Genomic DNA, 25,267 nt, shown 5'->3' on the forward strand with positions numbered 1-25,267 from the left:
TATTTGCATGTGTTTTCTTAAATTTAAACATTATGGTTTTATATATCTTAGGTTTGTTGATTATAACATGTTTATTAATATGTAATACTATGAAAACTGCTCATACGCCCTTGTCATTGAAGTGCTCACCTTACGCAGTGGTCAGTGTATGGTGCAAATGGACTTTGGTTATTATTATTATTATTATAATTTTTTATTATTATTATTGCAATTATTATTATTATCTGATCATTTGTGCCATGTTTACCAATATTAACCAATACCATCAATTACACACAACAATCCAATTGCTCTTTAACTAAAGCATTTATAGTGTTTCAGGGAACAAGTCATCACAACACAATACAGACATGTAGGTTGGACGTAAACACCAACTTCCTCTATTGAATTTTCAGGCTCGTCGTCTCAGCTCACTTGGTCGACATGCGCATGACATGTTTGACCATATTGCCAATACCATCAAATATATAGTGATAGTGATACTCCGTTTCCCACATGAAGGACGGGGTGCTGACCACTTTGTTCTTCTCGTCCACACAGGCTTCGTAGAGGAGAACGGGTTAAGGTCGAGGCGGGAGTTATTTATTCGCGAACAAGAGTAATGACAACATGAACACAGATTTTTTTGAAAGGATATAAATGGCTCGCAGCCACTGTGGCGTGCACCCATGCTCTTCACAGCCTGCACCATGTTTGTATGAGGCCAGTTCCCCCAGCGAGTGTTTTCGTCTCGCTCGTAGCCCATGGTCACCTCGATGCCGGGCAGCACGCGGCAGGCCAGCACAGGAGCCATGCTGGCCAGTCTGGAAACAGGAGCAGAGTTTATCAAGTCAAGATTAAGATGCAAGACTAATCAGGATGTGGGAATAATTGTCTTTTATCAACGGCGTCTGAGTAAAACTACTATCACAGACCACAATACGTGTATGGGGAAAGATGACATTAGATTATTACCAACGTTTGCCAATAATTTAAACCAGGGGAGCGACTCTGAACGTTCATCAGGTATCATTTTGTGCAGTTTTAGAAGGAAGCTTTCTGAAGCTCCTCCCAGACACTGAGCATCCCCCCCCCCCCCCATGTTGTCCATCATGTACACGGTGATATATGCCTCTAAAGCAAAACTGAGTTACAGCTCATCAAACCAAATCTGAAAGTTGAAGCCTCCAACTCCACAAAGTTAGTTAGTTAAATTTGATAAGCCAGTAAAGATCATGTGCAAACGTACATATTTTCAGATTAATCGTAAGAAGAAAGAAAGATAAAGGAAAAGAAAAACCTAACAATTCACAGGATCCAATGTATTTTCATTTTGTCTTTTATACACAAACAGCAGTGAAACACTGATGAATGATCTTTGTACTGCATCTGCTGTACAGAGAAGCATTTAAAGTTCCCCGCTATGGGCTAAATTAATGCTTTGAGAGAGATGGTCTGATTTTAAATTGACGCTGCTTGTTTTGCCCACAGATCAGTTGAATGAATTTTCATATCACCAATTACAGCTTCGACAGAACAGAGCCGTAGAGGGTGTAACACGTGAATCCCAGTGATAATGATACTGAATCCTATATTAAACAGCAACACCCACTTTTGCACATCTCCTTACGACCTTTCATAGTTGCAATTATTCTCAAATATTATTTTTTTAAATTGTATTTTAAATATTTTATGAAGTTATTTTTCATCACTCCAACTCAAACTTCAATTGCAGACAATAGGAGAGAATTTCACTGGTATTATCCTTAAAGGGATCGAGGTCAATAAACCCTGTGTTGTCATGGTGACAACTTCTTCATCCTCTTCTTCCTCCTCCTCAGCCTCCAACTCCCCTATTTAATTCCTGTAATCCTGCATCTCCTGTAATTTTGGACTTGCCAATCTGTATCTGACCAACGAGTGACCCCTCACCTGACCCTGTCACCTGTCTGCACAGTCGTCCCACGTCACCCCATCGGTCCCACATGCCAATGCAGTGGACAAAGGATCACCAGCTTCTACCAGATCACACACTCTATGTTGCCTACTTTAACCATGTGGATTAGTTTGCCTCGTCTCACTGCAGTTATGTAGCCCCATGTAAGACTGTGACTTGTTTCACTGCACCTACCCTTCTTCTTGTGTCTGAGCAAGAGACAAAGTGGAAGCTGTCACCACATAGCCTCTTAAATGATCCAGTCAAAATGTATTTTTCAATACAGAGCAAACTTTCTGCTTTAGGGTCGGAGGGGGAAAAAATATCTAACTTGGATTTCCTTCCCAGCAATCCTTCAGTTATCAAATGCATATATTATCAAATTTTCAGATTTGTCTCTTAATCTTTTATTTGACAGTTTTTAAATGTTTGAGCAAATTTATCGTTTTTTTTTTACCATTTTACTATTTTTCAAATACAAATGAAAAATGTGTCAGCAAAATTATATTTTGACCTTTTATTCCACAGGAAAATGTCATGGGTTATGGACATAATACTTTTTAGGGATGGTGCAGTTGAAATCTGCATCACTAAGTTTCTAGGAAACACTATACTAATAAACCAAACAAAATGATATTACAGGTCACTAATGCAACTGTTAATATGAATATAATCAACAACAGTTTCTTTGATCTATAGTCATGTTGTATTTTCACATTCACATCTGCAATCATTCTATGGAAATAGAAGTAAATGTAGATGTTTATTTTCTCTGTTCTGCTGAGTTTTCATTGTCTGACTTTTTTCCCTTTCTGTAGCGGCAGTGCAGCCCCAATGTTCCAATTCCATTACAGGGATTGTTTTAATCTCATGTTTATCTAATCTAATTTAATCTGATTTACAGTGTGGTACTAATCAATGACAGTCTGTAAATTTGTCTTGTGTTTGGATTTCAAATGTGAGGAGATTGTGCAACCCCACCCCCTCCCCCACCCCTGCAACATAAATAAATGATAAAAACAAGAAAGCCACAATTAAACTTCTCCCTGATATTAGAAACTAGTGATGATTATTAGAGTTGCACAGTATTGATCCTTCAGCACTGATAGATTGAATAGTGAGCAGATGATACATACCCAATAGGCTTGCTTGAACGGTGGAATTCTTTCAGCACCCTTTCCACATCATTGTGCAGCTTGCAGTCTTTGCCGTCCTTCGCAAAAGAGGATCTGAAGAGTCGAGAGGAGGACTAGTATTAGTGCTCCATCTTCCTCGTGCCTGCCTGCACTGTATTTCGCTTGACTCTGTTTGAAACTACACATTATGCCTCACAGATTCTTGATGATGCCTTGGCCTCCGGGAAAGATAACAGCGTCAAAGCTGTTGACATCCAGCTTGGACAGGTCCTGCATCTGCATCATTCCCTGGCCATGACTGAAGCGAGCTGACTCCACCATCATGTTCCTATGTAATGGCCGGAAATAATCGCGAATACTACCTTGTGTCAGATTAGCCCAGTCATGTGAGTAACATACAAAGTTAGTTAAGTCGCCGGACCCCCCTGTGACCCTGACACAGCTGACAGTGCAGCAGTGTTTCCCCAACAAGCTTACCGGTTCTCGCCAGAGGCCTGCTGCTTTCTCACGTGGTCCACCACATGCATCTGCTGCTGATTTGGAGCAAACATCTGGAAGCGGGCACCGTTCCGGCTGAGGTGGTACATGGTGCTGGAAACAGGAGTTGCGAGTTACCATCTCTGCACGGTGACGAGTTAAATGCAAAAAGTTCTGTCCTGAGTCATACTCACTATACTCCCTCATGGACATCAGTCCCATCCCACCAGCCACATCCTGAGAAAACCTGGAATACATTGTGATTCACAGACCAAATGTGATTCACAAAGCACAAAAGAGTCCACACTAACATTTTGCCTACCTTGTTCACTTGATGTTTTGTTGATTTCTTTCACGTACCACTGCAACATTGGTATTTCCCAAGTTGCCAGAGTCACCGAGGTGAATGTAGCAAGCAGGCTGCCGAGAAAGAGCAGCCAGTGTTTGTTTTGACAGCAAAGTCCTGGTTGCCAGCATGATTGAGCTTCGGTCTCACTGCTTTTGGAGGAAATCACGACTGAGCCTGTGAAGACTTTTGATCGTTATAATATTGATCTTGCTGTGGCGGCCTGTATATATACACCACTAGAGTGCGGCTGAGTGACGTTACCCCGTAAGCTCTATCTTCTGAGAAGAGCTCTCACTTCTTTACCTTGACTGACCTATACCCCTCCTGGACACCCTTACCTATTAATACCTTGTTTATTCATCTGATTAGATGAAGTAGTTTGGCAACAGAGAGACAAATCAGCTTTGGAGAGTGAACGTGTAGTGTTTTAACCCATTAAATATCTTGACTCATTTAGAATTCAACTCTTGGTTTTGTATCTAAGTGGAGAAAACTGAAGACATAATGAAAAATGTCTTCAAAAAATATAGTTTTACATTTTCTGCCATTAAATAATATTAATTACAATGATGAAAAGGACTTTTAATCAGCACTGGATCTGTATGAAGTTGTGGTTATTGTTCTTTACTATGTATGAGATGCCTTTATACGGTACAAGGCATACGGTATGGCCTTTAAAGTCCATTAGGTTGTAAGGCTCTTATTCACTGTAATGCCATGTTGCGTCTATGTCTAGACAGTAAACCCTGAAATACCCAGGTCAGACGGAAATGTCAGAGTCAATATACTGTTAAATTAAAACTACACTTCCTTGCTATAGGCTGCACACGGGGGAAGAAAGAAGCAAAGATTGAGTGTCAAGTTACAGATGGCGAACGTGAGGCAGAATATGGCATTTACTTTATTATGACCACTTTTATATAGAAACAATCAATATTTACATACTGGTGATGAAAGCAACAGTCTGAGGAGCAAAATGGAGAAAAAAGGTGAAAACGGAACAACACACAACCACCAAGAAATCACCACGTCAATCACAATTTTAAGCCCCAGCTGGCACCTAACGTGAGACGTCCCCATAAGATTCTGCCAAGAGGTTTCAAATGTGCACATGTGCATCGTAAATCACGTGAATCTGTCACATATGGTAATCACAAAGTACAAAATCAGGATTCTTTTTCAAATTAAATACAATGAACATGAAATTACCAACTTCCGTGGTGAGATTTCCGTTGCTACGCGTCAACCCCTATTGTGAAACACAAAAACATGTTTCTCCATTTCTCTGTGGCTGCTAGCTCTAAACACACAACACATCACATGATCCTTTTTTTAAAAACACCACAAAGAGCTGTTTAATTGACAACTTCCTTGTGTTATTTCAAGTACAGGTGTAATTAAATAAGACTAAACCAGTGACAGATGTCTACAAAGCAAAGCAAAGTAAAGAGGACACGGCACAAACGACTAAATAATAAATAAGGTCAAATTTATATTTTATATATAAAAAAAGTAAAGTCTAAAAACAATCTTCTCTGTTTTTTCTGCATTTTAGATGCATCAGTGAAATAAAATAATAAAACATGGCAAGCGTAAAAAATTTCAATCAAAACAATGCTTAACGAAGCTCCATAAGCTTCAATAAATGGCATTGATCAGGCTGCGGCTGTTTCACCAATCACTCGTGATGAGCAGTGTTGAACACTCCTTGCAGTTGAGTTTACTTTACATGTAAGGACCAAATCCTAAAAGCCATTTACATGCAAATTACGTACAACTTCAGTGGTTAAAGAATCAACTCCTAAATTTCTGCCACCACTAAAGAAAGCTTTCATGCACTCAAGCACTGTCAGTCAAATAGTTTCTGCACTAACTGTGCACACGCTGTGTTCATTACGGAGAGGATTTGCAAAGATATCCGTTTGATAACGAGTGGGGTTTGCTCGTAAAAAAAAGCCAATAGCCGTGCTGAGAGAGAGAAGCGCATGTTAGCGAGGCCAGTCTGGCGGCGTTAGGGCGTGTACGCAGGCGGCGGCTGAAACTGGTTGGCAATGTCATAATCAGCGGGGAAAGTTTCACTGCTGTCCTCCATTTCTGAGAGCAGCTCCAAAGCCTGCTCCTCCTCCTCGGTGGGGTAGTGGCGCAGGAGGTTTGCGGCTGTCGCTAGGATAGAGGCTCCACCTGCACCCGCCACCAGGTAGAAACTGATGGCGAAAGTGACGTATATGAGAGAGCCGTGGAACTTTTTATGCTGCTGCTGTAGTGACAAGATGAGCTCCGATGCCCAGTAACAAAAGCCGATCACTGTGGCACACTGCAACACTGATGAGGAACAGACGGGGGGAAACAATCAAAAATGACACTTTTTTAAAATCTTTTTGCCAACAAAGAATGCACCAGGAAAGAATGGTGATGGATTAATACCTGTGAGAATATGCGCAAATGCATATCTGCGTGTTATCTTTAGCGCAGGGTGTTTGGGTCCAAACACATCCAAGAGGAAAGCGGTCAGGCTGCACAGGATGCCCAGGAAACAGAAGGCAGCGATCACCCTCAGCAATAATATGGTCTGCGGGTTCACACAGTAATCTGGGGGAACACAGAAGACATCACAGTGCATTACAAATTAGCTATACCGGATTAATAATATTATATAAAAATGGTAATCTCTGCTGCTGATCCTCACCGTCCAGAAGGTTGGGGTCAATGTATCCCAGGACATCTGCCACCCCTAGCTCTTGCCTCGGACAGGTGCCTCCGTGAACCCGGAGCCAGGCCGGTTCCGCCAGGGCCGTGCACAGCGCGGTGATGGACAGGGCTCCAGGCAGAGCCGACACCAAGCTCCGCTCCGGCTGCTTGGGCAGGGAGCTGGCCCCTCTCCTCCTCCGGCCTCCCGGAACTGTCGGACCCGGCGGGGCATACATGCTCATCCAACTACCTTCTCGTCCGCTGTACCAGTGGCACTAGTGTCCCTCCGCTATCTGTAATGTGGATGCACCGAACGCTCCGTTGTTAACGTTTGAGGTTAGCCGAGTGACCAACAACAAGCTGTTATCCCGCACAGCTAACGCTACGTGGTGGCAGCGGTCTCGGCGCTTTGTTCACAGTGATATCTAATAGTTCTAAACGCAGTGTAACCGGCACAACTGTCGGCTTGATAAAAACAGGTGAACTGTGTGACTGACGGGAACACAATGGACCATCGGCCTTCAGGGCCGCTCGCTCTGTTGTTAGCGTCTGAGGCTAATCTCACGGCTAACGCCAAATGTCGCCGTGTCACACAAAAACAAACCCTATAATGGAGGCAACTTAAATGAACTCAAACATGTCAACTAATTGAGCTACACGCGACGATGAAAAACAACGACCAATTCGGTACTGAAAAACAAAGACAAAACAAAACAAAAAGCAGCTTACGCTGGCTTCCTGTGAAAACACTAACTTCCTTGTTCAAACCATTCTTCTTCGTGGATTCAACTGGGCTGCAGCAGGCTATTGAAGCGAGTGGCGATCAGTGCCCCCACCTACTGGTGACTCCACAAAACACACAACTACAACAGCAGCGAATATGCACTTCTGCATTGAATTATGAAAGCTAGATTTTTTATTCCGATCATGCCATTGAACTGTGCATCAGTTATTCGTGTATATACTCGTTTCTATATATTTTACAAGACACATGAAAAATAATAGAGTAAAGAACCCCCATGATGCATCGCGCGAAGCACCTGATAATCAAAGATGGCGGCGGCATTTGGGATGTAGTTGTTTTTATGAACTTCTGTACTTTGTTCTTTGGTGAAAATACACGCCCTGTCTCCCCCCCCCCCCTAAGTCCACTTGGAGCTGAGCAGTGGTTGTTGTTTCGGACAGTTGTTGTCACAGCGCTTCGTTGTGCTTCTTCACGTAAATTCCTCTGGCATCCGTTAATAGTGAGCCGCAACTGTCAAGAGGACGACGAGCCTCACTTCCGGCTCAGACATGAAGGAGGCTCTGTCCCTGGTTCAGAGAGTGAGCGCACACCCGGACTCCCGCTGCTGGTTCGTCAGCTGGAACCCGTCCGGGTCGCTGGTGGCTTCGTGCGGGGGCGACAAGGCCATCCGGATATGGGGACGAGAAGGTGAGTAGCTGCCGCCAACACGACCCGACTGAGAGTTTACCTCCCACTGCATATGCACGAGGTGATACCGACTGAGTTATGGTCAGATGAGATTTTAAAATCCACAACCCTGCACTCGTCCGTCAGGACGTGTTGTCTCCTCGGACCCATTACGGACACACGTTGTCCTCACTGCGTGATCAAGTCAAGACGATGGTTGTGTTTCATGTCCCCGTGAAACCAGTGAATATAATATTCACCGTCCATCTCAGTTAGTGACATGTTAGTATGTGAGTAGTTGAGAGTAAAGCAAACCCATAATCATTTCTGTGGGATCTAGTTCTCTGGAGAAACTGGTGTTTTATTTTAAAGCTCATCTCAATAGTTAGGTTCTGCAAGTTAAAATAGTAAATTATTTGTTATTGGCACATTTTTTGGTTTGTAGTTATATATATTGATATAATAGGATTTCTGGAAATTCCACAGAGGTATTATTTCTGACATATAACCAGATAGAAATGTCTGTTATACTGATGACCTCTTCCCCCCCCCCCCAAAAAAAAGGGGACTCTTGGATTTGTAAGAGTGTGCTTCAGGACGGACACCAGCGCACTGTGAGGAAGGTGGCATGGTCTCCCTGTGGAAATTACCTGGCCTCTGCCAGCTTTGATGCAACCACTTGCATCTGGAAAAAGAAGGACGACGACTTTGAGGTAAGACGAGATATTCAAATCTTCACTCTGTAAGACGCTGCACCTGTTTTTTGTAGATTTTGACCAGGATTCTCACCTTCTCTTGTAGAGTTTGACTGTGTTGGAAGGACATGAAAATGAGGTGAAATGTGTGGCGTGGGCGCCCTCGGGGAACCTGCTGGCGACGTGTAGCCGAGACAAGAGTGTCTGGGTCTGGGAAGGTTTGTCTAAAGCATCAGAGTGTGCCATCTCAGAGTCATGCTTGAATCCAGTGCATGTATTGAACTGTGGCTGCCGGTTTGGTCATAAATACGATCAACCTCCCTTTTTTTGTTTCACAGTGGATGAAGAAGACGAGTATGAGTGTGTTACTGTCGTGAACTCTCACACGCAAGACGTCAAGCATGTGGTGTGGCACCCCACCCAGGAGGTATAGGTCACACTCTGCTTTATATGCATCATCTTAATTTGTTGCATCATTGCCTTACTATGTATAAATCCATTTGCATTTACAGCTCCTGGCGTCAGCCAGCTACGACAACAACATTTGCATATACAGGGAGGAGGATGACGACTGGGAGTGCCGGGCCACTTTGCAAGGACACACGTCCACAGTGTGGAGTTTGTCTTTCGATGCAACTGGACAGAGACTGGCCTCCGGCAGTGATGACCGCACCGTGAAGATTTGGAAGGAGTATCCAAATGAGGCTGGACAGGGTAAGTTGTGACAACATTAGTCTTGCTTAGGAATTAACTAACAATAAAAATTAAAACTAGATGAAATTTCATATTCACTTGATTGCTGATGAAAATTGTACCAACAAAAAGCAAATCATTATGCCTTGACAAGCTGTGAATCACTGGGGACAATATTTGATGTAATTCACAAACTTGAATTGATGCATTTTCTGGCCATTTTTACAATCTTTTAAAAAATATCTTTCATGTGTGTGCACATGAAAGATATTTTGTTAAAATAAAAAGTATATTCATTTTTCATTTCTGCCTTGTTTCCCAGACTTGTCGTGGAAGTGTGTTTGCACTCTGTCTGGGTACCATGGACGAACAGTATACGATGTCGCCTGGTAAGATCTCATCTTCATACTCTGTTCAGTGAGAACTGTGGAACAGTCTGCTTGTTCGATAAGAACCTCACATCCTCGTGGTGTAAGTTTCGAAATGTCATTAAATGCTGCATATATGTATTTTTTTTTATCCATATCATAGACTGAATATGGTTAAACTAAAAGGAAACGTGGCATATGAGGATAAACGTACACGGCCCTACTCAGTATTGATGCAGGGGGTGAATCGTCACGAAAAACACAATTTGTGATCCTGTGAGATCAAACTGAGACTTTACGGTGCGTTTGTTCAGGTGTCCACTGACTGGTATCCTGGCAACTGCCAGCGGTGACGACGCAGTGCGAGTTTTCAAGGAGGATGAGTCCACTGGTCCAGACCAGCCGGTGTTCTCGCTGGCTGCTCAGGTGACCAAGGCTCACAGTCAGGATGTCAACTGTGTCGCCTGGAACCCAAAGGAGGCAGGGCTGTTGGCCACCTGCAGCGATGACGGAGACTTCGCCATCTGGAGGTTCCACGAAGACTGATGTGACTGAGCAAAACAAAGTTACAGTGGGGACGTTGTTGTCCTGAAGTCACCTCGTTATTGTTTGTTCAACTTTTACAGCTCATTATCGTTAGCTCAAGAATAACCATGTCACTTATCACCTCTGTCTGTTTTTCTGAACTGTTTTAATGCTTAGTGAGTCTACACATTTCTTTATAACAGCCAAATTGAGAATTTATTCATTTATGTTTATCTAAATAAATATAAAACATTATAAAAAGCATTATGTGGCTTCTCTTTATTGAAAAAAATATTCCAGACAGCACATCATGTAAAAACATTTAGACCAGTCCTAGAACTAGGTTTCATAATAAAACAATGCAAGTCAAAAAATACAAGGGGAAAAGTTTTCTTTTGTATTCAAATGTCAAATGTTGAAGGAGAGTGTACCATCACTAACTACATATGACAGACCAGCTTGATAAATGTGTACTTTTAATATGCAATGTTTTAATTTCAGTCAGACCTGAAATCTGACAGTAGATCACTAAGTACAGTGTGTAATATATTTAACTGTAAACTGATCCTGTACACTACCATTCTGGACTGTTGTTCACAATTCAGGGAATTTAAACTGAGAAACAACTGCACTGAATAAAATGACACTTAATTTTCACAAGAGCATAGATAATGAATCATGACATGCTTACAGACAAAGTCATGGGGCATGAATCAGGCCGAATATCTACAGTAAATAAAACAAAAAGGAAAAAACGACCTACTGATTTTTTATATAAAACAAAACATCAGAGGCTGCGATTATCAAGTCATCGATTAGTCTGAGTCACTGTCTCCATCGCTGTCGGCCTCCTTCACGTCCGCGCTGAACTTGTACTCCTGGTCACAGCCCATGTACGCGTCGCTCATGAAGTACAGGGTGTAGTTGTGAACGCCCATCACTGGTGCAACAAAGTCCAGCTTGACCTGCAGATGAAGTATGCAACCGATTAACATATTATTCTTTTTTTAAGAGCATTATAAAGGTGACAATATGCTTTTTCAGTTTTTCCTTTCATCTAGTGTGTTATTTAGGTTTTTTGTGTATGTTAAAGGTCTGCAAATTTAAAAAAGCCCTAAGACCGCGGTAGGGACTTAGGGCGCTCCTCTCACGCCTCGTCAGTAGTTTGGCCGATGCTTCTGTAACATCTTGATATCATGTGACATCACAATGCCACGAAAAATCCAAAAGACACGCCTAGTCGCTAGGCTGGCATGTCCCCAACAAAGCCAGGTAAAGTAAGAATGGAGGAGGACATTTCCTACACGCACTGGAAGTAGCTGACCAGTCACAACAGAGTGGGCCGCCAGACAATCAGAGTAGACTGGGCTTTATCGGGAGGGGGCCTCAAAGAGACAAGAGCTAAGAGGAGCCGCAGGAATGGACAGTACGAGGAAACTGATATGTTTTCTGAACATCAGAGGGTGTAAACCTTTTCAACTAATAATCAAAATGATGAACCTGAAAATAAGAACAATATGTCTCCTTTAAGCCTCAGAATATTTGCAGTGGGAGACGATCACCGACCTTTGCTTTCTGCTGAAGAGTCAACCTCTTGATGGAGATGAGGCTGTTGGACTTGGGGTCTCCGATCACCACCCACCAGCCCTCCTCACGTTTCTGTAGCAATGAAAACATAGTTATGAAAAACTCGTTACAATGAAAAAAATTAATATCGCAGAGACTCTAGGAAATGCACAAGCACATTGGATTTACCTGGGGGAAGAGAGGTGCAATGACTGGCCCAGTAACCTCTTCCTCTCTTTCCAGCTGAACCTGAACCAGAACTGGACTCCCACTGCAAAGAAACACGGAAACACACATTAATAATTCAATAATTCAAGTAAAAAAACTAATCATCGTCCTTGAAAAGCAGATGCGTAACTAATTTCTTCCTTTGCAACATGAACATGATTTCATACCTTTTGATGTTGTCCTTTTCCGCCACTTCGTACGACAGCTCGATGTTGGGGTAGCGGTTAGAGAAGCGAGCCACATCGGCCATCTGGATGTCCGAGAGCTGCAGCAAAGCACTTCTGTCTTCATCCTCCATCTCCATGATGTCAAAGATACTCTCCACACCCTGATGAAAGGAGAGCATGGATAACATGGTCAGTTTCAATATGCATATATCATATCAGTGAAGAGATACGCTTTAGGAAGCGCACTTAGCATAAGCAGCAAACAGTGATGTACCTTATCTGTGCAGCGCTTGATGTGCTCCGAGGTGAAGAAGGGCAGCTGTTTGAGGTAGGAGTCCTTGGACCACATGGCCTGAGTGACCATCTGGGCCAGCTCCATAGCTGCCAGCGCAGGGCTCAACCAGCCGTTACTGGACAGCACGTCCACACAGGCCTGGATCAGACGGATCGCCTACAAACGCAAAAGACACGTATGTTAAATAAACTTAATGGGATTAAACCAAACAAATGAACGTGCGAGACCCTCAGCAGCAAGATCATCGTTAACCTATAACGTACCTTGCTGAGGATGTCCTCGGTGTCCGACTGCAGCTCAGCGCTCAGCTGCATCCTGGAGAGATGGGCTTGCAGCAGCAGGTTCGTCTTCACGTGGGGGTCGTTGAACTTGGGGTTGTTCAGTTTGTGGGGCACTTTCTGTGCCAGCTGAAATGCAAAAAAATAAGTCATCAAAATGTTATTTAACCTGACCGACTTTGGAGGGTTATGCCAATACTATTGTTGTTGAAATTGGTGTCCTGTCAGTGTGATGTATTCACCTGTCGGAGAAGTGCATCCTCGTGGTGTCTGATGGGAATGTTGTTGTACTCGGCGGCATTAGAGATGATCTCAATCAACCCACGGATCTTTGTCTTGGCATTCAGGGACATGCTGAACAACTCTGCCAAACACAAAAACAAAGTCACACGGTTACGTTTGAATTCAAACATTGCCTGACAAGTCAGGAAACGTTGAGGCTTTCATCAGTGTCGTCACAAACCGATGGTGGTGTAGTTGATGTAGTAGTAGGCAGCGATCATGCCCAGATTCAGTGGTGCTACGTCCATCTCGTCCTCTATGCTGATGCACTTGGACTGCTCCAGGTCATGTAGTGTGTGTTCGACCAGCTCAGACAGGTGGTCTGACAGGTGCCGATGGGACATGCCTAACAAGGTACAAACAAAACTTTAGCATTTGTTGTTCCCGACTCATGGACCAGTATGAATAAATTAACAAATATTTCTGCCTTTTAAACCAAACAGGGTGACACTCACCTTGCAGGTTGTAGTAGTTGGGATTCTGGGTCATACGCCGGTAGAGGAATGTCCACGTCAGGTAGTCCACAGCGTCCTGCTTGTTCTCCACCGTTTTAGTGACAATCTCAGCATTGAAGTGGTCATGGAGGCAGTGGTCCAAGTGAGACTCCACCGGCAGCGGCTCGTACAAGAACTTCTTGAAGAAGTCCTATCAACACAAAAAACAAAAACAAAGAATTCATTTGGTTTGTTCTTACTGTCGCAGTCATCGCTTTAGCCCTGGTCAGCTTTTAAAACTGAACTGGACAGAAACAACAGAGGCCCTCTACCTTCTTGGAGCCCTGACACATGATCACACAGCGGCCCTCGTCATCTAGCATGGGTCTGTTCGCCTTGCCCACCATCTGGAGGACGTCATATATGGGATAGTCCACATACCTGAGAGAGTGAAAACAGGAGAACAATGTCACTAATACAATAGATCAGACACATACATACATCTTGAATCTACAACAGTGGGAGGCTTACGCATGGATTTTGCCATTGTAGTACTGCGTGTCCATGACGATGACAAGGTGAGCCGAGATGTTGATGCCCCAGCAGAGAGAGCGAGAGGACACCACAACCTGAACAGCACCTGTACAAAAAGGAGAACCAAAGATACTACAAATTATCAGTCTTTCCTAAACGTATTAAGTCAAAGCTGAGGATGCAGAGCAGGGGTGAGTCATACCTGAGTTGAAGAGCTGCTCCACGATTTTGCGTTCGGTTGCAGACAGGCCCTCGTGCAGGTAGCCCACACCGTTGGCCAGAGTCTCTTTCAAAGTGGCATCATTTATTTTGTCCAGGAACGGCGCAAGGTCTTTCTCAGTGCAATGCAAGAACCTGCAGAGAACAGACTCTTTGTCAACAGTGTGGAGATGTGATTGCAACATGAGCACCGTCGAGGTGTATTACTCATCTAAAGCCATGGTCCCAGTGTAGTGACTGACCTCTGGGGAACCACATCGGCAGCACAGAAAGTGAGGATGTCGATGGCTGTGAGGCGAGTCTGTCTGCGCGATGGGACAAACACCACGGCTGGTTTGGAGGGAGAGTGCTTCATGATGGCGTGGTACACTGGCTTGGCCATGGACAGCAGGCGGGTCTGAGTGTGACTCACGTTGAAGCCCTGAGCAAACCCCAAAAAATTGTTAAATACAAATCAACTAAACAGGAATGTATGTCCTCTTGACAAATGCCTGTTTTGGTTGACAAGCACACTGTTTACAGACCTGGATGTGCAGCTCCAGAGGCACCGGCCTGACGTTGGGGTGGAAGTTGAATGTGGCTGTGGTGCTGCAGCCCAGCCAGTGGGCCACGTCTTTGGCGTTGGACAAAGACGAGCTCAGGGCCACAATGCGGATGGGACGCTCGATCTGAGAGGAGATGTACCTCATCCTGGAGCATATGACCTCTAACACAGGCTGATCAAAAGAAACAAGGGACATTAACATGATGCACAGCCTACAAATGACTATCGCATTACACGCCTAATGTATATTAGCACAAAGACGTTTTGTGCTCTTACTCCATTTTCTCCTCCGATGAGGTGTGCTTCGTCCACAATGAATAGGCTGACGTTCTGGACGTTCTTCCTCTGTTTCCAGCGACGAGACAGGATGTCCCATTTGTCGGGGGTACTGACAATGATGTCACCTTTTCCCAAGAGCTTCAGATCTGTGCTCGTCTCCCCTGTCAGCAGCACCACCTTTTTGTTCAGGATGTCCTGGAACTTCTGGTGCCAGTCGACAAACACCTGAGGGACAAAGATTAACATGAATGTTAAATGTTTTTAGATGGAAAAAAAATAATAAGCGATGCTAGTTTCTGTGCTTCAAGCTTTCGAGTGACTTAATACCTGTTCAGCCAGTGCTTCCATGGGGGTGATGTAGACACAGCGACCTTCTGCGTTGTGCAGCAGCATCCTCAGAATAGCAAACTCCGCACAAATGGTCTTACCACTGCCAGTGGGAGCTCCCACAAAAACATTATCATCACTGTTGTACACAGCATTGAACACTGTGGGGACAGCAACAACACAAATCAGTCATGAAATCAACACAAAATACTCACATCCATGTCGTTTGGATGAGCAGCGAAGACACATTTTTTAAAAGATTGTTCTGTACCTTGAGTCTGAATGGGGTTGAAGAAGGGGAACTTGTTCTGGTAGAGAGCCTCAAAGGCAGAGTTCCTGAGAGCAGTGACAGGCAGAGGCTGCAGGTCCAGCAGCTCAGTAGGCGGCGGGTACTTCTCTGGTAGAATCAAGTGACGGAAAGATACTGGGAGCTGAGTCTCACAGGCTGAAAAGAAACGGGTAAAATAAAGCAGTGAGTTGAAAGGTTTACATAAACATGGGCTGAGTTCAATGAGACACTTCAATCAAATTACTTACAGAGCCATCGGTCTGAGACCACTCGGATAAAGTACTGCGGTGGCAGAGGCTCGAACACTGGGACGAAGAAAGTCACAAGGTGTTCGTCTTGAGCGTACTTGGCTTTGAGCAGGAAGTACTCATGGTGGAGGATGACCTCACTGTCCACGTCCTCAACCAGGATCCAGAAAGCCTCAGATGATCCATGGATCTAAATAATAAAAATAAAAAAAATTAAAAGTGTGTCAGGAGATACCGAGACACTGTAGGTCCAGCACATCACTAGTCAAACTACTGACCTTGTCATCCCACTGGAAGTCAGGCGTGACGGTGAGCTCCACTTTCAGTGTGGAGCGGGTGATGGGCTGCAGATGGACGGCCAGGTCTAGTTTGGGGAACTGGTGGACGTATTTGTGGATGGTCTTGCCCATCTTTGGCATTCGGATCAGCTCGCCTGAAAAAAATTAAGCACGTGACTTCAACGTACTCTCCAGACTGGGGGAGGGAATTCCACGAGCAGGTAACAGGGGAGAAAAACTGACCGATCTCGTTGTGGTTGAGGTCATAGAGACGCTCGAAGGGGAAGTTCTTCTTCTCAATCTTCTTGATCACCTCCTCTGGCAGCTTCTTGAACTGCCGCAGTGGCGACATCGACTGCCACCTGTTGAGATGCAGAGTATCAGTGACCTGCCTGGACGCGCAATGTCTTTATAAATTGAAGAGAGAAAAAACTGTTATGTCTCACATTCTCTTGTCAATCATCTTGCAAAGATTCATGGTCTTGTCTGTCAGTTGAGCCCAGCCTCTGTTCAGCACAATCTCAAATATGGCCCGCATTAACCTTCCAGCACTCTGAAAGAGAGGAAAAGATACATTCAGAACTATTAAAAAAAACATTTAAGTAAATTAGCAACAGTTCATGGAAATGTTTTTTTTTTTTATCAGGTATGGTATCATAAGCCCGCATTTTCTCAATTCAAGATTAAAAAACTCAATAACTTGTACAATTTTTTTTTAAGTACTTGGGAAATGTATTGAAGCAGCAATTCAAAACAAAAATAAAGAAAAAGTTAATAGCAGAGCAATGAAAGCTGTTGTACCTGTGTAACATAGACCATGTCTGCCATGAGAGCAAACCCTTCCAGTTTTAGCTGAGAGATGTAAGCCTGCAGCAGCACGTTGATCTGAAAAATGAACAAACAAAGGACAGAGTGTCAGTAGGGTTGATGCTTCTTGTTAAATCTGTTTGCTGAAGAAAGTAAAAAAGCAGACAGCAAACTGTGATCATCACTGGGACAAGATTGTACAAACAAGTTAACTGTGTCAGCAAATCATGAACCAAGAAATTAAAAAATGAAATTCTACAACAACAATAACCAGTTTTTGTTTGTTGCATGCGTTTTATAATTGTCATCACTGGTTTTGTGTGTTACCTTAGCACTGGGCTCCTCGATGCTTTCCTTCACAGGAATAGGAACTCTTTCCAGTAGTTTCTGAAGTTCCAGCTTCTCTTCCTAAAGAAAAAAACTATATTTTACTACTTTACTACTTTAAAAGTACTATTTTAGGAGATTAAAGTTGTCTAGAGGATTGTATTCAAACCACCATGTATGTGTGGAGTAAACATACCTCTCTCACGTTGATGTTCCTGAACTCTGAGGAAAGAGAAAAGACTCTGAAGAGCTCAATCTCACTGAGAGTGGGTTTCAGCAGCTGGTTGTAGGTTTGGATGGAGTCGTGAGTGATGTAAAAGTGACTGGCAATGCGCCCGAGGTCAGTCACCTTCAGGTAAAGAGACATAAAAGTCAACCATTAAAAGCATGAAATATGATTAATGGATACATTTAAAACATTGGAACCACAAAAAGACAAAAACTTTATTGAAATACGTGCATACCTGAAAGCTGCCGGTCCTCTTGTCATATTTGACCAGGCTGTTCTTGTCCAGGACATTGGCTGCTGTGTGCACCAGGTCTGTCCTGCGCCTCTCCAACAAGGGATCTATACTGCGGTCATCATGAGACACACCGTACAGGGTGGGGTTGCGGAGCATGCGCACATACAGGTAAGTGTAGCCGAGCCAGTTCACAGCATCCTGATACAAAGAAAATATGATTAATTGCAGAAACTGAAAGGGAACTCAAAGTGTCTGTACGTATCGGGCACGAACCTTCACAGTCTGCACATTGCCCAGTACTATCTCTGCGTTGAGCATATCAGGCAGCTTGCCCACCATCTGACTCTCTATGGGCAGCTGCTGGTTGAGCAGTGACAGGTAATACTGCAGCTCTCCATGGGATGTGATTAGGATTCCCTCTCCCTTGGTGTCGTACTGCGGACGGCCAGCTCGACCAAGCATCTGAAATCAGACATAATAAATTTATTACCGTTAGTGTAGTGACAAAGCCGGCATTATTACATTTCAGTAACGATCTAGTGCAGACTCACCTGTAAAATGTCGAGGGCTCCAAGCTCGGTCCATCTGCCTTTCTCTGGGCTGTACACCTGCGTTCCTTTGATGATGACTGTGTGCGCTGGCAGGTTGACACCCCAAGCCAGTGTGGCAGTAGACACCAGAACTTGGATGTGTCGATCGGCAAACAGATCCTCTACCAGCGTACGGTCCACTCTGGTCATACCGGCGTGGTGGATGGCGAAACCATAAGGCAGCAGATCCTTAAGCTCGAGGTTCTGGATATGAAAGTTCAGGTGTAAGTCTTACATAAACGTTGAAACGGTGATTTATTTTATTTTGCTGCACTGCAGTTTGGTTAGGTCACCTTGCACTGCTCCGCCTCAGTTCTCAACACTTCGGTGGAGGCTGAACCTTCTCTGAGGAAAAGACCCAGAGTGTCCTTCTCCAAACACATGTCTCTTATTGCCCGGGCAGTCTTTCCAGTCTCCTTCCTGGAGTGGACAAAAACTAGTACCTATTGGAGACAAGAATGTCAGGATACATTCAAAACTGGTAACATATTGTTGTAGATCAGTGTCACAACAATGAGGTCACTTAGTCAGGTTACTTGGAAAGAGCAAGGTATAAAAGACTCACCTGATTCTTTCCAGCGTGCTCCATTATCTTTTCATACACAATCTCATTCATGATCTGGAAACGCTTGATGGCCTTCTTCTCTGTGATGCCGACGTAAGTCTGCTCCAAGGGTACAGGGCGGAAACTACAAAGAGAGAAATAAAAAAGTTATCAGAGACGATAACATTTAGCTGTATTGGAAAGTGTCCTCCCAACTTCAAATGTGATGCAACAACATACCTGTTGTCGAAGTAGAAGAGTCCCTTGGCAGGATCTACACGTAGACAGGTGGCCACATCCTCATAGTTGGGCAGTGTGGCGCTGAGGCCCAGCAGACGCACATCCTCCTGTGTCAGCTCCACATTGCGGATGGTCCTCGCCACCAGGGATTCCAACACAGGTCCACGGTCATCGTGCAGAAGGTGGATTTCATCCTGCACAATACATTCAATTAGTTATCACAAGATTATTATATTGACTACATTTGCTTTACAAGGCAGGTTTCATGACAAAGCCCTTCTTCGACACACTGACATTACTTACAATGATAATGAGGCGCACTAGCTGGGTGTAGGTGCGCTCTCCACCCTTACGGGTGATGATGTCCCATTTTTCAGGGGTGCAGACGATGATTTGAGTGGCGTTTATCTCCTCTTTACAGAGCTGGTGGTCTCCTGTCAACTCAGACACTGTGATGCCATAACTTGCCAAACGCTGGGGTGAGAAGAGAAGTAAAAGTAAAACTGTTATTTGTAGATCTACATCCCTAAACCTTGTATGTGTTCTCCACGAATGTAAACAAAGCTTTGGATGAGAGAGACGAGGCTTACCTTGCTAAAACTTCCCACCATCTCCTGTACTAGAGAGCGCATGGGTGCGATGTAGATAATTTTGAAGTCATCAACATTTATGGTTCCGTCAAGGTTGATGTGCTTCCCAATTTCCCTCAACATTGCCATGAGGGCAACGTTGGTCTTACCAGCTCCCTGTGTGCACAAAGAATATGAAAATTACACTTTTACACAAGACTTGTGAGAAACTGTCACAATACTTTTGGGTTGAACAAAGTTTTCTTACCGTTGGTGCACACACAAGCAGGTTCTCATCCGTTTCCATGGTGGTCTTAAACAGCTTGCTCTGGATGCGGTTCAAGGTTTTGAATCCTTCAAATCCAGCCTGAGCATACTTGGGCAGCTTCTCAATTGCAACAAGGACCTGATGACATGAGGACATTTAGGACACAGACAAATCTAACACGTCCTTATCAAGTAGAAAACTTTAAATTGAGCCACAACGAGACACGCGACCAACAAACCTCATCTTCAGCAAAGGCTTTTGGTTTGAGTGCAGGCACGTGAACTTCTTCATAACCTTTGCGCTGTTTGCGGAAAGAGCCGTCTGGAAGCTGGCAACGCTTGTTGGCCATGAAATGGCTACCCTGGGTAAAGGTCAGGTCCTCAAGGTCTAGCAGCTGTCGAGGGGTCATTGACTGTTGGAAAATAAGAGAGAATAATCAAAATGGTTACCTGGTTGTATCACCGTTGTCATTTCATCACCCACTGTAGTGATCTCAGGTTATCTAACAATGAAAAATACCATAGGTAGTCAACCTACTCACACGATGTTCAGTAGATATATGAACACTGATGCATCATTTACCTCTCCGTGGTCAGTGTCCATTGCTTCCAAGTCATCCACACGAGACTTCCTCACCCTCTCCCTGCGAGATCGTTCCTCCTAAAGACACAAATATCCAACAATAACAGATGTGAGGGACTAAACTTGAAAATTGAATTCTGCAAAGTGTTCGGATGATTTCAGAAACAAGTGGCCTTACTCGAATAATGTCCTCCTTCTCCGTCTCTTGCAGTTGGTAAAGGATCTTTGACAGTTCCTGATCAGACTCCATCTTCCCTATGATCCTTTCCTTCTCTGCCTCACTCTGAGCACTGGCCAGCATGGTACAATACTGAACTGTGTGTCAGAAGGAAGAACAAAATTAACAAATACAAAAAACAAAACACAAGACATGGCAAGCTAAAATAATGCTATTCTGCAACACAGACTTACTCATGCGACGGTGCTGACGGAGGATTTTGATGAAATCAAAGGTATTGAAGCCCAACAGCAACACCAGCTGGTTCTCACATTCTCTGTCATCGCTGGCAGTCTGGAATAAAGAAACCAGGGATAAGCCAGTCGGAAAAATAAACTTAAGAACAAGCTAAAAACAGATAAGGGGACAAACATACCTTGAGGATTTCTAAGACTTCATCGGCTTTCTTTTGTGAGACAATAGCATCATCATAGAAACGGCTGAGCTGACGTTGGAGCCAAAAGGCATCGATGTCTCGGGGATGTAGATCTTTTTTCTTCACTGTCATCACATCGCCTGTGGCACCAAGCTAAATGGAGAGTAATTATATGCCTTTAGCGCAGGACGGTGTGCAATAATTTACAAAGGTTCAGTATAAATGCAGACATAGGACGGTAATTGCATTGATGTAGATATTGCACTTACATTGGCTGAAAGAGCGCAGCCAAAACCCGCTTCCTCTCCTTCGCTGTCTTCATCCGAGTGTTCATCTCGTACCTCGCCATACTGGTCTTCATCCCCTTCCTATATATGAAGAAAAGAACAATTTGTGACACAACCTATTAAGCCCAAATATTGAAAGCTAAACTTCAGGGTTGATATTCTTCAGGAATAGACTAAACAAATCTTTACCTCCTCATCAGATTCAAACTGGACATTCACGCCATATGTTTCATCGATGTTGTCATCTGTGGATATAGAATATATTGTGCAATCACAATAACATCATCACAAAACACTGGCAGGTAACATGAGGCTGTTAGCAAGGAGGCATCTGTTACTTTCATCAACAGACTTGTGATAAACATTACATGATAGTTGCTTTCCATCTACTTACCCATATTCTGTAAATCCTTGTCCCCCCCATAGTCTGTGATCTTCTTGCCCAGATTGACCAAGACATGGTAGCGCGTGTCATCGGCAGGTCCAAGGAGCTGCTCTACTTCGCGACGCCTTTCTTTATCCCTCATTTTGTCATTCTTCAGCACTGCTAATACTTCATCAGCTGCTCCACACAGAATATCACGTGGCTGTAGATGAGTTATAATAACATAAATCACGTGAAATGAGACTTCAGTTCATTGATGGAAAACAAAAAAACAAAACACAGGCTGACTTAAAAAAAAAATGGTGTTGCAGTTGTTGCAGTGCTCACTGACCTGATCTCCTAAAGCGGCATGGATGAAGCTAAGCAAGACCTCATAGGTCTCTCTGGTCTCTTTGGTTTTAGGCTTGTACACAATGCCCACCATTTCATCAATGCCTTCAGACAGAAGGGTAAAGCCCTTCATTTTGTTGATATCGTGCCTGTCCTCGTCCCTTTTTCTTCTCCTACATGGACAGCACAAGAGAAAAGGAAAAAATTAAGGCTTGTGTCGCTTGACAGAAACTGGAACAACAAAACACAAGTGTAAGAAAAACATCATGTGTGAAATAGTTTAGCCATTTCAGTGGCAAATATTTTCCGAAAGCACGAGCGCAGAGTTAGAATCCGCCCGTTAAGCCTTCAAACGGGCTTGTGACAGATAATCCATCAGTGGTAGTTTTCAGTCAGTGAGAAGAAAAATTAAGCTTCATATTGTTTAGAAATGTTGCTTTAAGTGGTTATGACTTGTTTACAATTTCTGTAATTTAAGCATTTAATATCAGCTGGCAAGTGGCAACCATTTATTTGAAATTACCTTTTGGATAACTCATATCATTCTTTATTAAAATCTAAGTATGCTTCTTTGACTCGACAAAAACAAAAACACGCGCTGTACACAATACTGACTTGTCTCGTCTCTCCTCCAGCTTCTGAGGTTTGGTCCTCTGAGACTTGTCACCCATCTTGGTCCCCTCCAGCTTCCCGACCAGCGACAGCACCTCTCCGGTGGGCTCATCTCTCCGTGTGCGGTCAATGAGAGAGCGATCAGCTTGCAATACCAAGTTTGAGTTCTAACAATCACAACACAAAGACGAGGCGATCAGTCGAATGACACTCATTAGTGTGCTCGGCCCCGGCTAAGCTAACTGCTAGTTAGCGGAGCTACTAGCTAAACACGGGGTCGCCTGAATTAAAAACAAATTAACGAGGTGAATTAGCTCGACAATTTAACAGGGTATTGAACATCCCACTTCCCACGCGTAGCTCTGCCCACTCACCGCTTTGTACTCGTACTGCAAGCTACGAGCAGTAACATCCGCCATGGTGCGGGTTTTGTCTTTTAGCCTTTACCGCACTTTTGCTCCGATTGAACCAGCCCGTCGACTCTACACCACACACAGAGCTGCCTGGACTCTGTCTTTTTTCTAAGGACACGCTGGGATCATCGGCGCCGTGTTTAGATTTGTAGCATGAGGTTGTTTTCGTGTTTCTCCAGAGAAAGTGCGTTCGCCATACGTTACAAAAGCACGGCTAACACGAGCACACAACAAGACGCTGCTGCCGCCGATTTCCTTTTCCGGTGTAAAAGCTAGAACTAGCAACCAGGAAGCACGAGCAGCGCCCTCTACAGGCTCTAATGGTTACAACGCATAGCAGAAAGTTGTTTGAAAAGTTTACTCCTCAAAACCACCAGCATAACATTCAATGTTACTGAGTTTTTTTCTAGTGTAGACAAATCCCTCCATCTTGGTTTTTATTTTTAGCTAAATATAGCTCATAACTCTCAAAAATAATTAGCTCTATCAGTACAAATGTACTGTGAAAGGTTTGTGATACCACGGGCACTGAAAGATTTTCATACAACAAGCCCCTCCACCCAGACATGTAAATTTCTCCATCTCTTTGTAGCTGTTTTGTGGGACTTTGTGGTCAATTACATGTCTTTGTTTGTCTGTGGTTGTATTTTGATCACTTTAGTTTTAAATTTTATTTTATTCATTTTTCATGTCATTATAGTGATTCTGTGTGACCTAGTAATAATTTCCCATGCCTATTTGGTTGTTTCACGTTTTAATGGTCATATTGTTTGTCGTATTCTCTGTGATAACGCTCTGTGGTCATTTTGTGTCTCTTTGTGGTTGTAGTCATTTTGTGTCTCCTTGTGTTTTTTTTTTTAAATCTTTATACTTGCTTCCTTACCTGAGCCTATGTCTGGTGATAGGCCTGTTCAGTGATCCATCCCTGACCACGTCCCAAGACCAATACATCAAAAAGTGGGAGATTTCATTTTTCATTTAGGTTTGATAACTGATGTATCCAAGAAACCAGATTTGTCAAGGTTTCATTCTCACTTCTTATTGTGTACCTCGTAATCCCACCTAACACCTATTTAAGGAAGAAAAAAAGGGGGGGGGGGTCCTTTTAAGCATATTTTGCATGTATGGATTACTTCTCAGTGCCTTAATTAAATGATTGCTTTTGAAGTACACAGGCTATTAAAGGTAATTGTTCAACTAGCCTTGTTGAGCCATTCCTGTTTATAAACTATGTACATATGTGCTGTAGTTTTGTAAGTGTGTGTCTTGGTATGTACAGTGTGGTGTCTGTCACTTGGATATGGATGGGTCCTTCTATGGCACATGGACTGCATTCACACAGTGTTCACATCCAGATGGCAGCATTGAGTTCAATTCGGACTTCAGTGTCTTGCTCAAGGACATTGACTTGTTGACAGGAGGAGCCAGTAATCAAACCACCAATCCTTCGATTAATGGACAACCTGCTCAACCTCTTGAGTCACAGTTGCCTGCATATATGTACAAATGCTTACTGTGAATGTGATCCATTATTCATAGATGTGAAAGTGATATAACAAATGATATAACAAATGTATGGGTGAGTATTTCACATGTTCATCTTTGCATGCTGTGTTTATGTTTAAATTTATGTGGAAAAAAGGGTTACTTCCAAATTACTTCTGATACTAATACAGTATGAGATGCAGTAAGCACTGAAGACAAAAGGTTTAAACAATGTGACATGAGACAAACAAATAAAAAACAAGTCGAGGAGGAAGATCCAGTTCATGTGTGTATGACTGTTTTGTATTTACTGTTTGTAGCGTCATGTAATCTTCAACCCCCTTTGCACATCTGGCTACAACATCAACATCAACACACACACACACACACACACACACACACACACACACACACACACACACACACACACACACACACACACACACACACACAGTAAATGTGATGTCTCAGATGTTCTACATTGTATTTGGTGTGTGGTTATCCTCCTCTTTCAGTCTTGAGGTGCTCTCGTCTGTCCCCTCTGGT

The 25,267-nt window shown here is 43.5% G+C and overlaps 4 protein-coding genes across 4 annotated transcripts; 1 reads left to right on the top strand and 3 right to left on the bottom strand.

Annotated features, from left to right (window-relative positions):
* Window positions 1-320: 320 nt before the first annotated feature.
* gatd3l (glutamine amidotransferase class 1 domain containing 3, like) lies at window positions 321-4,620 on the bottom strand. The gene is made up of 7 exons (XM_035638970.2): window positions 3,889-4,620; window positions 3,723-3,775; window positions 3,529-3,642; window positions 3,248-3,379; window positions 3,052-3,144; window positions 638-803; window positions 321-545 (listed from the first exon to the last, which is right to left on the bottom strand). The coding sequence occupies exons 1-7, from the start codon at window positions 4,003-4,005 to the stop codon at window positions 411-413; spliced, it is 810 nt and encodes a 269-aa protein (XP_035494863.1). The 5' UTR covers window positions 4,006-4,620; the 3' UTR covers window positions 321-410.
* Window positions 4,621-4,765: 145 nt separating this feature from the next.
* On the bottom strand, window positions 4,766-7,383 carry tmem127 (transmembrane protein 127). Its single transcript, XM_047328987.1, has 4 exons — window positions 7,295-7,383; window positions 6,564-6,858; window positions 6,302-6,466; window positions 4,766-6,199 (listed from the first exon to the last, which is right to left on the bottom strand). Exons 2-4 carry the CDS (start codon window positions 6,805-6,807, stop codon window positions 5,889-5,891), a joined length of 720 nt encoding a protein of 239 aa, XP_047184943.1. The 5' UTR covers window positions 6,808-6,858; window positions 7,295-7,383; the 3' UTR covers window positions 4,766-5,888.
* A 213-nt stretch (window positions 7,384-7,596) lies between these two features.
* Window positions 7,597-10,521, top strand: ciao1 (cytosolic iron-sulfur assembly component 1). Its single transcript, XM_035638968.2, has 7 exons — window positions 7,597-7,997; window positions 8,541-8,689; window positions 8,778-8,889; window positions 9,010-9,098; window positions 9,184-9,385; window positions 9,687-9,753; window positions 10,047-10,521. The coding sequence occupies exons 1-7, from the start codon at window positions 7,859-7,861 to the stop codon at window positions 10,276-10,278; spliced, it is 990 nt and encodes a 329-aa protein (XP_035494861.2). The 5' UTR covers window positions 7,597-7,858; the 3' UTR covers window positions 10,279-10,521.
* On the bottom strand, window positions 10,522-23,487 carry snrnp200 (small nuclear ribonucleoprotein 200 (U5)). The gene is made up of 44 exons (XM_035638967.2): window positions 23,198-23,487; window positions 22,827-22,990; window positions 22,213-22,384; window positions 21,891-22,083; window positions 21,686-21,741; window positions 21,479-21,577; window positions 21,210-21,362; window positions 21,028-21,127; window positions 20,795-20,931; window positions 20,617-20,694; window positions 20,273-20,446; window positions 20,035-20,172; window positions 19,788-19,943; window positions 19,501-19,671; window positions 19,198-19,391; window positions 18,979-19,102; window positions 18,707-18,856; window positions 18,375-18,617; window positions 18,097-18,285; window positions 17,824-18,021; window positions 17,556-17,708; window positions 17,360-17,440; window positions 17,027-17,110; window positions 16,672-16,778; window positions 16,469-16,587; window positions 16,226-16,380; window positions 15,948-16,137; window positions 15,682-15,855; window positions 15,411-15,571; window positions 15,081-15,308; window positions 14,785-14,976; window positions 14,503-14,681; window positions 14,244-14,395; window positions 14,039-14,147; window positions 13,840-13,948; window positions 13,529-13,718; window positions 13,255-13,419; window positions 13,034-13,155; window positions 12,777-12,920; window positions 12,493-12,669; window positions 12,219-12,379; window positions 12,013-12,094; window positions 11,824-11,916; window positions 10,522-11,222 (listed from the first exon to the last, which is right to left on the bottom strand). The coding sequence occupies exons 1-44, from the start codon at window positions 23,240-23,242 to the stop codon at window positions 11,073-11,075; spliced, it is 6,411 nt and encodes a 2,136-aa protein (XP_035494860.1). The 5' UTR covers window positions 23,243-23,487; the 3' UTR covers window positions 10,522-11,072.
* Between the last annotated feature and the right edge of the window lie 1,780 nt (window positions 23,488-25,267).

The sequence above is a fragment of the Scophthalmus maximus genome, chromosome 19 (genome assembly GCF_022379125.1).
Source record: "Scophthalmus maximus strain ysfricsl-2021 chromosome 19, ASM2237912v1, whole genome shotgun sequence".
Classification (NCBI taxonomy): Eukaryota; Metazoa; Chordata; class Actinopteri; order Pleuronectiformes; family Scophthalmidae; genus Scophthalmus; species Scophthalmus maximus.